We start from the raw sequence: 14,538 nt of genomic DNA, 5'->3' as shown, positions 1-14,538 counted from the left end.
GTTACGCCCGTATATTTCTGCCGTCGCCCGCAGTTTTTTGGGCCATAGGCAGGTATACCAAACCCGCGCAGTTTGGTATCCAATATGCAGCGTAAGGACTTACGTGGCGAAAATGGAGAAAACTTACTCCATTTTCACCTCGCCACAAAAAGCAGCCGTAAGAAGCCTTACGCTGACTATTGGAGCCCCGTAACTCCCTAAACTAACTAGAAAATAAACCTAACACCTAACGCATGCGCAATGTCTATCTCCCTGTCAACCGCGATCTGCTAAAATAAACCTAACACCTAACGCATGCGCAATGTCTATCTCCCTGTCAACCGCGATCCCCCCCCCCCCCGAAATCCCTAATAAAGTTATTACCCCCTAAACCGCCGCTCCCGGACCCCGCCGCCATCTACATAAACTAACCCCCTACTGTGAGCCTCTAAAACCGCCGCCATCTACCTTATCTATCCCCTAATCTGACCCCTTACACCGCCGCCACCTATATAAAAATTATTAACCCCTAATGTAAGCCCCTTACACCGCCGCCATCTCTATTAAAATGATTAACCCCTAATTTAATCTACCTACCCCGCCGCCAGTTATATTATCTATATTAACCCTAAGTATATTATAGTTAATATAGGTATTACATTATATATATTAACTATATTAACCCTAATTATATTAGGGTTAATATAGTTAATATAGTTACTATAGTATTTATATTAACTATATTAACTCTATCTAACCCTAACTAAATTTATATTAAAATAATCTAATTCATTTATAAACTAAAATATTCCTATTTAAATCTAAATACTTACCTATAAAATAAACCCTAAGATAGCTACAATATAATTAATAATTACATTGTAGCTATGTTAGGGTTAATATTTATTTTACAGGTAAATTGTTAATTATTTTAACTAGGTATAATAGATATTAAATAGTTATTAACTATTTAATATCTACCTAGTTAAAATAATTACCCAATTACCTGTAAAATAAATCCTAACCTAAGTTACAAATACACCTACACTATCAATAAATTTAATAAACTACTAACATCTATCTAAAAATACAATTAAATTAACTAAACTAAATTACAAAAAAAAACAAACACTAAATTACAAAAAATAAAAAAAAAATTACAAGATATTTAAGCTAATTACACCTATTCTAAGCCCCCTAATAAAATAATAAACCCCCAAAATAAAAAAATTCCCTGCCCTATTCTAAATTCAACAAATTTCAAAGCTCTTTACCTTACCAGCCCTTAAAAGGGCCTTTTGTGGGGCATGCCCCAAAGAATTCAGCTCTTTTGCATACAACAAATACAATACCCCCCCCCATTACAACCCACCACCCACATACCCCTATTCTAAACCCACCCAAACCCCCCTTAAAAAAGCCTAACACTACCCCCCTGAAGATCTCCCTACCTTGTCTTCACCACACCGGGCCGAACTCCTGATCCGATCCGGGCGATGTCTTCCTCCAAGCGGCAAAGAAGAATTCTTCCTCCGGCGACGTCTTCCTCCAAGCGGCAGCAAAGTCTTCATTCTTCCGGCGGCATCTTCAATCTTCTTTCTTCGCTCCGCCGCCGCGGAGCATCCATCCCGGCCGACTGCTGAACTTGGAATGATGTACCTTTAAATGACGTCATCCAAGATGGCGTCCGCCGAATTCCGATTGGCTGATAGGATTCTATCAGCCAATCGGAATTAAGTTAAAAAAATCTGATTGGATGATTGAATCAGCCAATCAGATTCAAGTTCAATCCGATTGGCTGATCCAATCAGCCAATCAGATTGAGCTTGCATTCTATTGGCTGATCGGAACAGCCAATAGAATGCGAGCTCAATCTGATTGGCTGATTGGATCAGCCAATCGGATTGAACTTGAATCTGATTGGCTGATTCAATCAGCCAATCAGATTTTTTTAACTTAATTCCGATTGGCTGATAGAATCCTATCAGCCAATCGGAATTTGGCGGACGCCATCTTGGATGACGTCATTTAAAGGTACATCATTCCAAGTTCAGCAGTCGGCCGGGATGGATGCTCCGCGGCGGCGGAGCGAAGAAAGAAGATTGAAGATGCCGCCGGAAGAATGAAGACTTTGCTGCCGCTTGGAGGAAGACGTCGCCGGAGGAAGAATTCTTCTTTGCCGCTTGGAGGAAGACATCGCCCGGATCGGATCAGGAGTTCGGCCCGGTGTGGTGAAGACAAGGTAGGGAGATCTTCAGGGGGGTAGTGTTAGGCTTTTTTAAGGGGGGTTTGGGTGGGTTTAGAATAGGGGTATGTGGGTGGTGGGTTGTAATGGGGGGGGTATTGTATTTGTTGTATGCAAAAGAGCTGAATTCTTTGGGGCATGCCCCACAAAAGGCCCTTTTAAGGGCTGGTAAGGTAAAGAGCTTTGAAATTTGTTGAATTTAGAATAGGGCAGGGAATTTTTTTTATTTTGGGGGTTTATTATTTTATTAGGGGGCTTAGAATAGGTGTAATTAGCTTAAATATCTTGTAATCTTTTTTTTATTTTTTGTAATTTAGTGTTTTTTTTTTTTGTGTAATTTAGTTTAGTTAATTTAATTGTATTTTTAGATAGATGTTAGTAGTTTATTAAATTTATTGATAGTGTAGGTGTATTTGTAACTTAGGTTAGGATTTATTTTACAGGTAATTGGGTAATTATTTTAACTAGGTAGATATTAAATAGTTAATAACTATTTAATATCTATTATACCTAGTTAAAATAATTAACAATTTACCTATAAAATAAATATTAACCCTAACATAGCTACAATGTAATTATTAATTATATTGTAGCTATCTTAGGGTTTATTTTATAGGTAAGTATTTAGATTTAAATAGGAATATTTTAGTTTATAAATGAATTAGATTAATTTAATATAAATTTAGTTAGGGTTAGATAGAGTTAATATAGTTAATATAAATACTATAGTAACTATATTAACTATATTAACCCTAATATAATTAGGGTTAATATAGTTAATATATATAATGTAATAACTATATTAACTATAATATACTTAGGGTTAATATAGATAATATAGCTGGCGGCGGGGTAGGTAGATTAAATTAGGGGTTAATCATTTTAATAGAGATGGCGGCGGTGTAAGGGGCTTACATTAGGGGTTAATAATTTTAATATAGATGGCGGCGGTGTTAGGGGCTCACTTTAGGGGGTTATAGATATAATATAGCTGGCGGCAGGGTACGGGAGCGGCGGTTTAGGGGTTAATAATTTTATTAGGTTGCGGCGGGGTAAAGGAGCGGCGGTTTAGGGGTTAATAGCATTTTTATTGTTAGGCTAGTGAGGGGGGATAGCGGATAGAGGGTTAGACAGTGCGGGCTATGTTAGGGAGGCGTGTTAGACAGTGCGGGCTATGTTAGGGAGGCGTGTTAGACAGTGCGGGTGTTTTAAACTTTAGTCAGGTTTTATAGGCGCCGGCAGTTTCTAACGTGGCGCAAGTCACTGGCGACGCCAGAAATTTGTACTTACGCAGATTTCTGGACATCGCTGGTTTGTGAGACTTACGGCACGTTAGCATCTGACGGCGACCTAAATGGGATGGCTCGAGTTGCGAGCTGAAACTGCGGGCGACGCCGGTTCCCTCGCTTGCGCCGCAAACTGCGATCGATATCGGATCGCGCCCCAAATGTCAAAAGTAATTTGAAAAATCTAAACAATTAGCAAAATTTCTCCACTCTGATACTAGTTTTATACATACAGCAAATTTGTCATATAGCTGATATGTCAAGAGAGGATTTGGTAGTTCTCTAAAGTATGCTTTGCAGAGAGAGCTGACACAATGGACATCTTGCAGGTAGGTGTCTTTGTTCAGGTTAGGTGGTCGCTCCATATCAAATTCCTGCCTGGAAAACAAGAGATAAAAAAATATATATTTTATTTATCATGATATATATATATATAATGTTATGTTGCATATACATTTTGTTCTTGTGTATGTTTAAAGGGACACTCAAGTCAAAATAAACTTTTATGATTCAGATAGAGCATGCAGTTTTAAGACACTTTCAAATTTACTTCCATTATCAAATTTTGCACAGTCTTTTTATATTCACACTTTCTAGTGAACAAGATCCTACGGAGCATGTGTGCAATCTTACAGAGTAAACATATACTAGTCTATGATTGGCTTATGTCTGTCACATGATACAGGGGGCCGGAAAATGGGAGAAAAAATAAATAAAAAATAAATTTGCCAGAAAATAGTCTACTGCTTATTTAATATTCAGAGTAGGTGTTAAATCATCTTCTTTTTTATTATTGTTTATACTGTAATTCTACTGCATTGAGTGGTCCTTTAAGTTTACGCATTCAATGTTATTTTTTTAATGTGAGAAACAGTGTTATAACCTCTCTTCTTCTCTCTACATACGATTATAGCTGCACCCACAAGGTCACTCATATGTTGTTCCATCTAAAGCCAATTATCTGCTATACATAAATATATTGTGTAACTTTCGGCTAGATTTAGAGTTCTGCGGCCAAAGGGGTGCGTTAGCTACGCATGCTTTTTTTCTCCCGCACCTTTTAAATACCGCTGGTATTTAGAGTTCACAGAAGGGCTGCGTTAGGCTCCAAAAAGGGAGCGTACAGGCATATTTACCGCCACTGCAACTCTCAATACCAGCGGTGCTTACGGACGCGGCCAGCTTCAAAAACGTGCTCATGCACGATTCCATCATAGAAAACAATGGGGCAGTTTGAGCTGAAAAAAAACCTAACACCTGCAAAAAAGCAGCGTTCAGCTCCTAACGCAGCCCCATTGTTTCCTATGGGGAAACACTTCCTAAGTCTGCACCTAACACCCTAACATGTACCCCGAGTCTAAGCACCCCTAGCCTTACACTTATTAACCCCTAATCTGCCACCCCCGCTATCGCTGACCCCTGCATATTATTTTTAACCCCTAATCTGCCGCTCCATATACCTCCCCAACCTACGTTATCCCTATGTACCCCTAATCTGCTGCCCCTAACACCGCCAACCTCTATTTTATATTTATTAACCCCTAATCTGCCGCCCCCAACGTCGCCTCCACCTACCTACAATTATTAACCCCTAATCTGCCGACCTGACCTCACCGCTACTATAATAAATGTATTAACCCCTAATCCGCCTCACTCCCGCCTCAATAACCCTATAATAAATAGTATTAACCCCTTATCTGCCCTCCCTAACATCGCCGACACCTAACTTCAAGTATTAACCCCTAATCTGCCGACCGGACCTCACCGCTACTCTAATAAATGTATTAACCCCTAAAGCTAAGTCTAACCCTAACCCTAACACCCCCCCAAGTTAAATATAATTTAAATCTAACAAAATAAATTAACTCTTATTAAATAAATTATTCCTATTTAAAGCTAAATACTTACCTGTAAAATAAACCCTAATATAGCTATAATATAAATTATAATTACATTGTAGCTATTTTAGGATTTATTTTTATTTTACAGGCAACTTTGTATTTATTTTAACCAGGTACAATAGCTATTAAATAGTTATTAACTATTTAATAGTTACCTAGCTAAAATAAAGAGAAATTTACCTGTAAAATAAAAACTAACCTAAGTTACATTTACACCTAACACTACACTATACTTTAATAAATTATTCCTATTTAAAACTAAATACTTACCTGTAAAATAAACCCTAAAATAGCTACAATGTAATTAATAATTACATTGTAGCTATTTTAGGATTTATATTTATTTTACAGGTAACTTTGTATTTATTTTAGCCAGGTACAATAGCTATTAAATAGTTATTAACTATTTAATAGTTACCTAGCTAAAATAAAGAGAAATTTACCTGTAAAATAAAAACTAACCTAAGTTACAATAACACCTAACTAGGGTTGCACCGATACCATTTTTTTATGACCGAGTACAAGTACCGATACTTGTTTTCAAATACTCGCCGATACCAATTATCGATACTTTTTTTTTTAAAGTTATGTGACAGTTTGCCAAGCACAATACAGACTAATTATTTAAGATTCCTTCTTTATTATTATAATAAAGGACTGCAATTCAAAAGACATTATGAAATAATAAAACATTTTTATTTGTCACAAAGTTCACTGAACATGTTTATAAATAAAAAATATTACAATAAAATATTAAATTTAAAGGGGTGATACAATTGGCTTGTAGGGCTGTTATATAACGTCAATCTGACATTTGTATGGAGGTTCGATTCTAAGTTGAACAGCCTTTATCTTTCCAAACTACTGCATGGGGCAGAAATATATTTTTGGGTCATTTTAGCCAGAGCTGGCAATCTGTTTATTAACTGCCCAGTACTTCAGGGGTTTGTTTGAACAAGGTACAGTGATCTCTCCTACAATAATACAAATAACAGCAATTTGTATTGGCAGAGCAGTAGTAAAACATTTTTAGTTAAGTCTCCACTCCAGTTTAAAATGAAATGGGAACATGCAATTTGAAAAAAACGCCACAAGATAGCATATGGGTAGGAAGTGGAGGTATCGGTTTAAGTATCGGTGCATTTGCACGAGTACAAGTACTCATGCAAATACTTGGTATCGGTACCGATACCGATACTAGTATCGGTATCGGTGCAACCCTACACCTAACACTACACTATACTTTAAAAATTATTCCTATTTAAAACTAAATACTTACCTGTAAAATAAACCCTAAAAAAAAAAACTATTTAATAGCTATTGCACCTGGTTAAAATAAATACAAAGTTGCCTGTAAAATAAATATTAATCCTAAAATAGCTACAATATAATTATTATTTATATTGTAGCTATATTAGGGTTTATTTTACAGGTAAGTATTTAGCTTTAAATAGGAATAATTTATTTAATAAGAGTTAATTTATTTCGTTAGATTTAAATTATATTTAAGTTAGGGGGGTGTTAGTGTTAAGGTTAGACTTAGCTTTAGGGGTTAATAAATTTATTAGAGTAGCGGTGAGGTCCGGTTGGCATATTAGGGGTTAATACTTGAAGTTAGGTGTCGGCGATGTTAGGGAGGGCAGATTAGGGGTTAATACTATTTATTATAGGGTTATTGAGGCGGGAGTGAGGCGGATTAGGGGTTAATACATTTATTATAGTAGCGGTGAGGTCCGGTCGGCAGATAAGGACCTCACCGCTACTATAATGGCGGCGACGTTGGGGGCGGCAGATTAGGGGTTAATAAATATAATATAGGGGTCGGCGGTGTTAGGGGCAGCAGATTAGGGGTTCATAGGGATAACGTAGGTTGCGGCGGTGTGCGGTAGGCAGATTAGGGGTTAAAAAATTATAATAGAGTGGCGGCGATGTGGGGAGGCCTCGGTTTAGGGGTACATAGGTAGTTTATGGGTGTTAGTGTACTTTAGAGCACAGTAGTTAAGAGCTTTATGAACCGGCGGCTGGAGTTTTGTCGTTAGATTTCTAACGCTCACTTCACCCAAGACTCTAAATACCGGCGTTAGAAAGATCCCATTGAAAAGATAGGCTACGCAATTGGCGTAGGGGGATCTGCGGTATGGAAAAGTCGCGGCTGGAAAGTGAGCGTTAGACCCTTAACTACAAAACTCTAAATACCAGCGGTAGCCCAAAACCAGCGTTAGGAGCCTCTAACGCTGGTTTTGACGGCTAATGCCAAACTCTAAATCTAGGCGTTTGTTTCTATAATTTGAAATATAATAGTTTGGTCTAATATTTCAAGGTTGTTTATTTTCACTTGAAACTATGAAAAACTATGAAAAACAGAGATGCTAGAAAAATCATATGGGTTCCTTCATGCAGTATAGTTGATTTAAAACACATAAAACAGAGGTGATAGAAAAATCATATGGGTTCCTTCATGCAGAGTAGTTGATTTAAAACACATAACATGATTCCCAATACAGTCTCTATTTAAAATTGGCAGCCATACTTCAGTTCATTAAAAACACTTTCAAGCAACTCTCTGATTTGAATTTTTAACTTTTAACTGTTTCAATTGGCATTTTTTGGCTGAACCAACAGTTTGTTAATTAATTATGCTTTTATATATTCTTAGTTCACACACAATTTAATAACTCAAATTGTGGCTCAATGTAGATTGAAATTATTTAGAAAACATAAACAAAATTACATAGAAATTCTGATGGCTTGGAATTGGGCCGAAAGTTTAGATGAACACAAATTCTTCACAGTACCCCCTTGAGATTCTGTTTAAAGCAGACATCTTGTACTGCTTACACCAATAAGTATTTTTTCAAAAAAAATTATGGATATCCAAAAAACATCACCCAATATTTGCTAACTTACGGCTAGATTATGAGTTTTGCGGTAAGAGTGAAAAAGCAGCATTAAGGCTCATAACGCTGCTTTTTCACTACCGCTGGTATTACGAGTCTTGCAGGTTTAGGGGCACCGCACACTTTTTTGGCCTTAACGCAAATTACCTTATGCCATTTGCGTAAAGTCTTTTTTCAATGGTACTTCCTTTGCGCCAGTATTACGAGTCTGCCTGGGAGGCCAAAAAGTGAGCGGTACACCCTATACCGCCAAGATTCGTAATGCAATATAAAGTCAGTAGTTATGAGTTTTATGCTACAATGCCGTAACATAAAACTCATAACTAAAGTGCTAAAAAATACACTAACCCCCATAAACTACCTATTAACCCCTAAACTGAGGCCCTCCCGCATCGCAAACACTAAAATACATTTTTTAACCCCTAATCTGCCGCTCCGGACATCGCCGTCACTATAATAAACATATTTACCCCTAAACCACCGCACTCCTGCCTCACAAACACTAGTTAAATATCATTAACCCCTAATCTGCCACCCCTAACATCGCCGCCAACATACCTACATTTATTAACCCCTAAACTGCCGCCCCCAACGTCGCCGCCACTATACTAAATTTATTAACCCCTAAACCTAAGTCTAACCATAACCCTAACACCCCCTAATTTAAATATAATTAAAATAAATCTAAATAAAACATAGCTATCATTAACTAAATAATTCCTATTTAAAACGAAATACTTACCTGTAAAATAAACCCTAAGCTAGCTACAATATAACTAATAGTTACATTGTAGCTAGCGTAGGTTTTATTTTTATTTCAAAGGCAAGTTTGTATTTATTTTAACTAGGTAGACTAGTTAGTAAATAGTTATTAACTATTTACTAACTACCTAGCTAAAATAAAACCTAACCTGTCTTACAATAAAACCTAACCTTACACTACAATTAAATACATTACCTAAATTAAATACAATTACCTAAATTACAAAAAAAAACCCCACTAAATTACACAAAATAAAAAAAGAAATTATCACATATTTAAACTAATTACACCTAATCTAATAGCCCTATCAAAATAAAAAAGCCCTCCCAAAATAAAAAAAAACCCCTAGCCTAAACTAAACTACCAATAGCCCTTAAAAGGGCCTTTTGCGGGGCATTGCCCCAAAGAAATCAGCTCTTTTACCTGTAAAAAAAAAAATACAAACAACCCCCCAACAGTAAAACCCACCACCCACACAACCAAACCCCCAAATAAAAACCTAATCTATAAAAACCTAAGCTCCCCATTGCCCTGAAAAGGGCATTTGGATGGGCTTTGCCCTTAAAAGGGCATTTAGCTCTTTTTCAATTGCCCAAACCCCTAATCTAAAAATAAAACCCACCTAATAAACCCTTAAAAAAACCTAACACTAACCCCCAAAGATCCACTTACAGTTTTGAAGACCAGAAATCCATCCTCAACGAAGCCGGGAGAAGTTTTCATCCAAGCCAGCAGAAGTGGTCCTCCAGACGGGCAGAAGTCTTCATCCAGACAGCATCTTCTATCTTCATCCTTCCGCCGTGGAGTGGTCCATCTTCAAGACATCCGGCGTGGAGCATCCTCTTCTTCCCACGACTACCGATGAATGAAGGTTCCTTTAAGTGACGTCATCCAAGATGGCGTCCCTTGAATTACGATTGGCTGATAGAATTATATCAGCCAATCGGAATTAAAGGTGAAAAATTCATATTGGCTGATCCAATCAGCCAATAGGATTGAGCTTGCATTCTATTGGCTGTTCCAATGAATATGTGATAATTTCTTTTTTATTTTGTGTAATTTAGTGTTTGTTTGTTTTTGTAATTTAGTTAATTGTATTTAATTTAGGCAATGTTTTTAATTGTAGTGTAAGGTTAGGTTTTATTGTAAGACAGGTTAGGTTTAATTTTACAGGTAAATTTGTATTTATTTTAGCTAGGTAGTTAGTAAATAGTTAATAACTATTTAGTAACTATTCTACCTAGTTAAAATAAATACAAACTTGCCTGTGAAATAAAAATAAAACCTAAGCTAGATACAATGTAACTATTAGTTATATTGTAGCTAGCTTAGGGTTTATTTTACAGGTAAGTATTTAGTTTTAAATCGGAATTATTTATTTAATAATAGTAGGTTTTATTTAGATTTATTTTAATTATATTTAAAATAGAGGGTGTTAGGGTTAGACTTAGGTTTAGGGGTTAATAAATTTAGTATAGTGGCGGCGACGTTGGGGACGGCAGATTAGGGGTTAATAAATGTAGGTAGGTGGCGGCAATGTTAGGGGCGGCAGATTAGGGGTTAATAATATTTAACTAGTGTTTTTGTGAGGCGGGAGTGCGGCGGTTTAGGGGTTAATATGTTTATTATAGTGGAGGCAATGTCTGGAGCGGCAGATTAGGGGTTAATAAGTATAATGTAGGTGTCGGCGATGTTGGGGGCGGCAGATTAGGGGTTAATAAGTGTAAGATTAGGGGTGTTTAGATTCGGGGTTCATGTTAGGGTTTAAACATAAATTTAGTTTCCCCATAGGAATCAATGGGGCTGCGTTACGGAGCTTTATGCTGCTTTATTGCAGGTGTTAGACTCTTTTCAGCCGGCTCTCCCCATTGATGTCTATGGGGAAATCGTGCACGAGCACGTAAAAACAGCTCACCGCAGCTTTCAGCAGAGCTGGTATTTGAGTGCGGTATGGAGCTCAATTTTGCTCTACGCACACTTCTTGCCTGTTAATGTTTTTTTAAAAACCTGTAATACCAGCGCTGTAGGGAAGTGAGCGGTGACAATAACGTGCAAGTTAGCACCGCACCCCTCATAATGCAAAACTCGTAATCAAGCTCTTAATTACCCTATTACGGGCTAGATTACGAGTGGAGTGCAATATTGCACTTAAGCAAGCACGATATTTCTCCATTTAGTAACACCAGTGCACATAAATGTGTGCTGGTATTACAAGTGAGGCACAATGTGAGCGCGACCTCCCATTCGCATTGCCTGGAAGCCTTGCGCTCATGAGAGCGTGCTTCCATAGGCTCCAATGGGAGCCTCTTTCTCATGCCGTCAGACACGGCAAACCACCTAGTGCAGCGCAGGGGGAAATTTGCGCAGCAATAATTAAATATATATGTATATGAATATATATTTATGTTTATATGTGTATACACATATAAACATAAATATATATCTTTATAAGCATGTACATATAAATTTAGAGTAAAAACACAGTCCCCATTCACCTCTACGTAAAAGCACTTTCAGTGCTGTTTTTTTTCCAAATACCCCCCATCACCTCAATTTAACCCTTATAACTGCTTTGTGCAGTTTTCTATTAAAAAAAATAAAAATGCTCATATTTTTTATTTATTTTAAAGAACTGTCCACTTTATTTGGGGGCAATTTTGGCAACTTTTTATCATTAACCAGAGTTCTGACCTCTGGTTAATTACGCTTAGCGCAAAATCAAACAGCAAGCTTGTGGGAGCATTAACCAGTCACTTGTAATGGCTGGTTATTTAACGGGTGCCTGTAAAGGGGCAAATTTGCCCATTTACGGGTGCATGTTGAAATAGAGCTCCACTTGTAATCTAGCCCAATGGCTGGTTATTTAAAGGGTGCCTGTAAAGGGGCAAATTTGCTCATTTACGGGTGCATGTTGAAATAGAGCTCCACTTGTAATCTAGACAAAATATTTCAAACATTTTAACTAAATCTAATAAGCTTTGAGGCAGAAGGTAAGTGACTGCTTGCGTTTGTTCCCATAATACTATTAATATGCACACTAAATAAATTACACCATCCAGAAATTAGAAACAACGCTGCAATAAATGTTTTGTTTTAGACTAAGGAAATGTGTGAGTTATGCTGATGTTTTATTCTATTTGTTAAGCACAATTGTTACAACATCCATTAAATAAATATGTATATGTAGTTAAAAGCAGAAGTTGTTTGTTTGTTGGGGGAGGGAACAAAAAATAAAAAAGCCAAAGCAAAATAATCAGAAGTATCTGCAGCAAGAAATGTGAGCTGCATAACATTTTTTAAATGGTGGCTCATCGTGAATGGCTCATTAGCATCAAACAAGTGAGTCAAGTAGTTTCTTATGCTTGGATATAAAGAGCATGCATGGTTATTAATGAAAAATAGAATTATAATAATAATAAATCATTAAGCATAATAATATTATGGAGAGTTTATTTTTCTATAAATGTCTGACAAGTTGTTAATGAGGCCTTTCACCTTACACATCTATGTACAAGGTGGTCACAATCAATAAAACAAAATAGCAACAAACACTAACACCGGTAACATGGATTTGAGTTTTACGCGGTGCATCCTGTATTAAAGGGACAGTAATTCAATATTAAACTTTCATGATTCAGATAGAGCCTTCAATTTTAAAGGAGCATTGAATACAGTAGAATTAATTAACAAATGCATACAAAATGCAAAAGCAGTTAGTCTAATCAGTCAATCACAAGATGTATGCACGTGTATTCTAGGAATTCTTGCACATACGCCTACTTCATAGTTGGAGCTGGTGTGCATATAAAAAGATTGTGCACATTTTGATAATGAAAGTGAATTGGAAATTGCATGCTCTGTCTGAATCCTGAAAAAAAACTTCCCAATGTACTTTTTATATATAATTTGCTTCTTTCTATTGGTATCCTTTGTTAAAAAGCATACCTACGTTGGCCCACAAGCAGCAATTCATTTCTGGAAGCTATCTGTTTATTGGTAGCTACACACATATGCCTCATGCTATTGGCTTACTTGATGTGTTCAGCTAGCTCTCAGTAGTGCATTGCTGCTCCTTCAACCAAAGATTCCAAGAGAATGAAGCAAAGTTGATAACAGTAGTGAATTGGAAAGTAGTTTAAAATTGTATGCTCTATCTAAATCATGAAAGAAAATGTGTGGGTTTTCGTGTCCCTTTAAGGTGTATTAATTTGCTTTCTGTTTTTAGTGTGCTTGAAAATGAAAAAAGAAAGAAAGAAATTAGTGACAGCAGAACATTTTGGAAAAATCAGATGTGAGCACAAATATGTACCACACCTTTCTACAACACCATATAAATATTTCTGTATGTACGTAAAGTTCTTTTTTAGATTGCGGTTGGCTTTCTCACACTGTCTAGCTCCATGGTTGGTTAGTGTGCATGTTACATTAGTAATATATTGAAGAAGGTTATAAATAATGTATTTGAACATCATATTTTGAATATAACTAGTGGAGCAATACATTTTTATCCCTCATGAGCGCTAACTGTGCTCAAGATTAAAAAAAAATGTTCCCACCACGTTGGAAGTATGATATGGTATATTGAGAAAATGTCAATAAACAAACAATAAATAAAAAAAATTAGTGCTCCCAGGTTAGCGCGTATATTACAAGTTTATAAGTAAAAAGTTTGCACGCAAGCAAAAGACTCAGATGCGTTAACTTCAGGACTTTCGTTGTCATGCTGAAAGATGAAGTTCCTCTTCATGTTCTGTTTTCTAGCAGAAGCCTGAAGGTTTTGTGCCAATATTGTCTGGTATTTGGAATAATAATTCCCTCTACCTTGACTAAGGCCCCAGTTCAAGCTCAAGAACAACAGCCCCAAAGCATGATGCTGCCACCACCATGCTTTACTGTGGGTATGGTGTTCTTTGGGTGATGTGCAGTGTTTTAGCGCCAAATATACCTTTTGGAATTATGGCCAAAAAGTTCAACCTTGGTTTCATCAGACCATCATAACACCTTTTCTCACATGCTTTTGGGAGACTTCAGATGTGTTTTTGCAAAAGTTAGCTGGGCTTGGATGTTTTTCTTCGTAAGAAAAGGCTTCCGTCTTGCCACTCTACCCCATAGCCCAGACATATGAAGAATACGGGAGATTGTTGTCACATGCACCACACAGCCAGTACTTGCCAGATATTCCTGCAGCTCCTTTAATGTTGCTGTAGGCCTCTTGGTAGCCTCCCAGACCAGTTTTCTTCTCGTCTTTTCATCAATTTTGGAGGGACGTCCAGTTCTTGGTAATGTCACTGTTGCGCCATATTTTCTCCACTTGATGATGACTGTCTTCACTGTGTTCCATGGTATATCTAATGCCTTGGAAATTCTTTTGTACCCTTCTCCTGACTGATAACTTTTAACAATGAGATCCCTCTGATGCTTTAGAAGCTCTCTGCGGACCGGGCTTTTTCTGTGGGATGCGACTAAT

The 14,538-nt window shown here is 37.0% G+C and overlaps 1 protein-coding gene across 1 annotated transcript in view; it reads right to left on the bottom strand.

Moving 5' to 3' along the window:
- Positions 1-14,538, bottom strand: part of ARHGAP30 (Rho GTPase activating protein 30) — a 209,171-nt gene that overhangs the window by 107,900 nt on the left and 86,733 nt on the right. Inside the window, exon 3 of the mRNA XM_053703002.1 lies at positions 3,744-3,888. Within this exon, the coding sequence (XP_053558977.1) occupies positions 3,744-3,888 (145 nt within the window). The remainder of the gene's footprint in view (positions 1-3,743; positions 3,889-14,538) is intronic.

The sequence above is a fragment of the Bombina bombina genome, chromosome 1, assembly GCF_027579735.1.
Source record: "Bombina bombina isolate aBomBom1 chromosome 1, aBomBom1.pri, whole genome shotgun sequence".
Lineage (NCBI taxonomy): Eukaryota > Metazoa > Chordata > Amphibia > Anura > Bombinatoridae > Bombina > Bombina bombina.
Note: the sequence above shows the minus strand (reverse complement) of the source record. Positions and strands in the feature narration are given on the sequence as shown.